At 39.2% G+C, this 2,500-nt stretch overlaps 1 protein-coding gene across 1 annotated transcript in view; it reads right to left on the bottom strand.

Moving 5' to 3' along the window:
* Window positions 1-2,500, bottom strand: part of LOC138351041 (agrin-like) — a 279,560-nt gene that overhangs the window by 35,380 nt on the left and 241,680 nt on the right. The window contains exons 6-7 of the mRNA XM_069302583.1: window positions 850-929; window positions 1-81 (exon numbers count right to left, since the gene is read on the bottom strand). The exon at window positions 1-81 is cut by the window's left edge and continues 135 nt beyond it. Of these exons, the coding sequence (XP_069158684.1) occupies window positions 1-81; window positions 850-929 (161 nt within the window). The remainder of the gene's footprint in view (window positions 82-849; window positions 930-2,500) is intronic.

Raw genomic sequence — 2,500 nt, 5'->3', positions numbered from 1 at the left:
ACTGGCACGTGGCCACCCCGTACTGGTTCACTACACATCCCTGGCCAGTCCCACACCTGACAGCGCCGCACGGGTTCACACCTGTGACACATGTGGAGGTTAGTGGGCACACACACTTACCAACACTCTCGTTAATACACACACACACACACGCGCGCGCACACACACACACACACACACACACACACACACACACACACACACACACACACACACACACACACACACGCGCGCGCGCACACGCACACACACACAGACACACACACACACGCACTGTTGATTGCCAGCGGTATAGAGGCAGACTCCATACACAGTTTCAAATGACTCCATACACAGTTTCAAATGACTCCATACACAGTTTCAATTTAAAATTCATATACACAGTATCAAATATAGATTTGATAGACCCCAATAGGCTCAAGAATCTGTACACCAGTTGAGAAGCGGGACCAAAGAGCCAAAGCTCAACCCCCGCAAGCCCAACTAAGCTTGTATGAGCTCACAGCTCAATCCAGCAGAAACCTATAGTAAATACACCCTCAAATTCACACTCACACACCAATACTGAGAACAACAAAGCATGTTACAATGGCTATTACGTGAACTTGAACAAAACAGACTCGCAAAAAGCTCACAGTCACGGTTAAGTAGCAATGATTGGGGCAACTTATAGAAGCACATAATCTCGTAAGTTTGCTACTTAAGTAACGTCAGGGGGCGGGAGACGGGGATGGTTAAACAAGGGATACCAATGTGATTCACCTGAGCGTTTGACTGCAATTGAGCAAATGGGTCACGTAAAGATCACCCAAGTTATTATAAGAACGTTATAATGAACTCAGAACTCACCTGAAGAACACTCGCCCCGGTAGAGAACACTCAGAACTTGTCGTCGGCTGCAAGCCTCGAAGTTCATAACACACTCGTTGCTGAAAGACAGGAAGGAAGCTGTTACAAGCTGCTATCTAGGATGATACAGTGGCTGTTACAAGATGTTCTCTGGTATGTTACAGTGGCTGTTACAAGCTGTTCTCTGGTATGTTACAGTGGCTGTTACAAGCTGTTCTCTGACATGTTACAGTGGCTGTTACAAGCTGTTCTCTGACATGTTACAGTGGCTGTTACAAGCTGATCTCTGACATGTTACAGTGGCTGTTACAAGCTGTTCTCCGGCTTGTTACAGTGGCTGTTACAAGCTGTTCTCTAGGATGATACAGTGGCTATTACAAGCTGTTCTCTAGGATGATACAGTGGCCATTACAAGCTGTTCTCTGACATGTTACAGTGGCTGTTACAAACTGCTCTCTAAGGAGCTGTTAAATTAAAAAGGTTGACACGAGGCTTCGTGTGATGTTACAGAGCAACAAATACACACACAAAAACAAACAAATACAGTAGAGAAATAAATAAGCATAACCCTAAATACTATACAGAAATATGAATATATTAGATATACATTAAGTATAACGTATAACTGATATAATACGACGGTGTGTGGTGCCCACACACGGGAGATGCCAACATGTGTTGGACATTAAATAACAAATATTGTTCTCAAAACAGAACAAGTTAGATACCTAGACTAATGAGAACAAAAGAACATGGTAATATAATAATATGTTTCACTTTTTGAAACAGCAAAAAAAGTTAGAAAAAAAGGGCCTTTTTTGTCAGAGTTTCACCTCACATTAATACAATAGCCTGAGGATACTGATCAAATAAAGTTCTTGAAATTCTATTTTTGTTAAATGTAAGTTTTTTTTAGTAAGATTTTAATTTTAAGTTTTAACGTTAGGTAATGTCTTCCTTAGACAGCAATGGGGAGGTTAGTTGCATCGTGCTGGTTTAAATATATAATTCTCGGTAAGACTTTCATTTGGCCATATTAAAGATAGAATTATCATTAACGCATCAGTATAATATTTTACCTTTATGTTGTAGACCTTCGCTTGATAACATCGAGGCTCAGGGAACTGACCCATTTATACAGTTTTTTTATGTAATATTATCATAATTCTTCCTCCATTATCAACTTTGGGATAAAATATTTTCCTTATTATACCAAGCATTATTAGCATGTTTCTATTATAATAATGTTACATTAACTAACTTCCACTGCCGTAGAAGTTATTTAATGTAATTTCTATATTTTAGATTGGAAGGCAAGCCGAATGCAGCCCAGATCTCTCTCTAGTTATTAACGAAGAAAGTTTATAAAAATGATGTAATTAATTTATTATAACAATTGGTAGACAAATTAGTTTTCCAGCTCAGTCACATTACCACACTAGTATTTTGACCCTGGCCTTTTCTCAATGTAAACTTGTTCAATTAGTACCCAATATTTCGTGTGTTATTTTGTGTTCATATATATTTGGTATGCTAATAACACCTCTCATGTTGTGTTATGTAAACCCTTTGCCTACTTCAAGCGTGTCTCGTCTCATTCACAACCTTAAAACAGGTTGTGAATTAAGCTTCCTTCCTTAGACAGAAGGAA

The sequence above is a fragment of the Procambarus clarkii genome, chromosome 48 (assembly GCF_040958095.1).
Source record: "Procambarus clarkii isolate CNS0578487 chromosome 48, FALCON_Pclarkii_2.0, whole genome shotgun sequence".
Lineage (NCBI taxonomy): Eukaryota > Metazoa > Arthropoda > Malacostraca > Decapoda > Cambaridae > Procambarus > Procambarus clarkii.
This window is presented reverse-complemented; position numbering and strand designations above follow the sequence as displayed.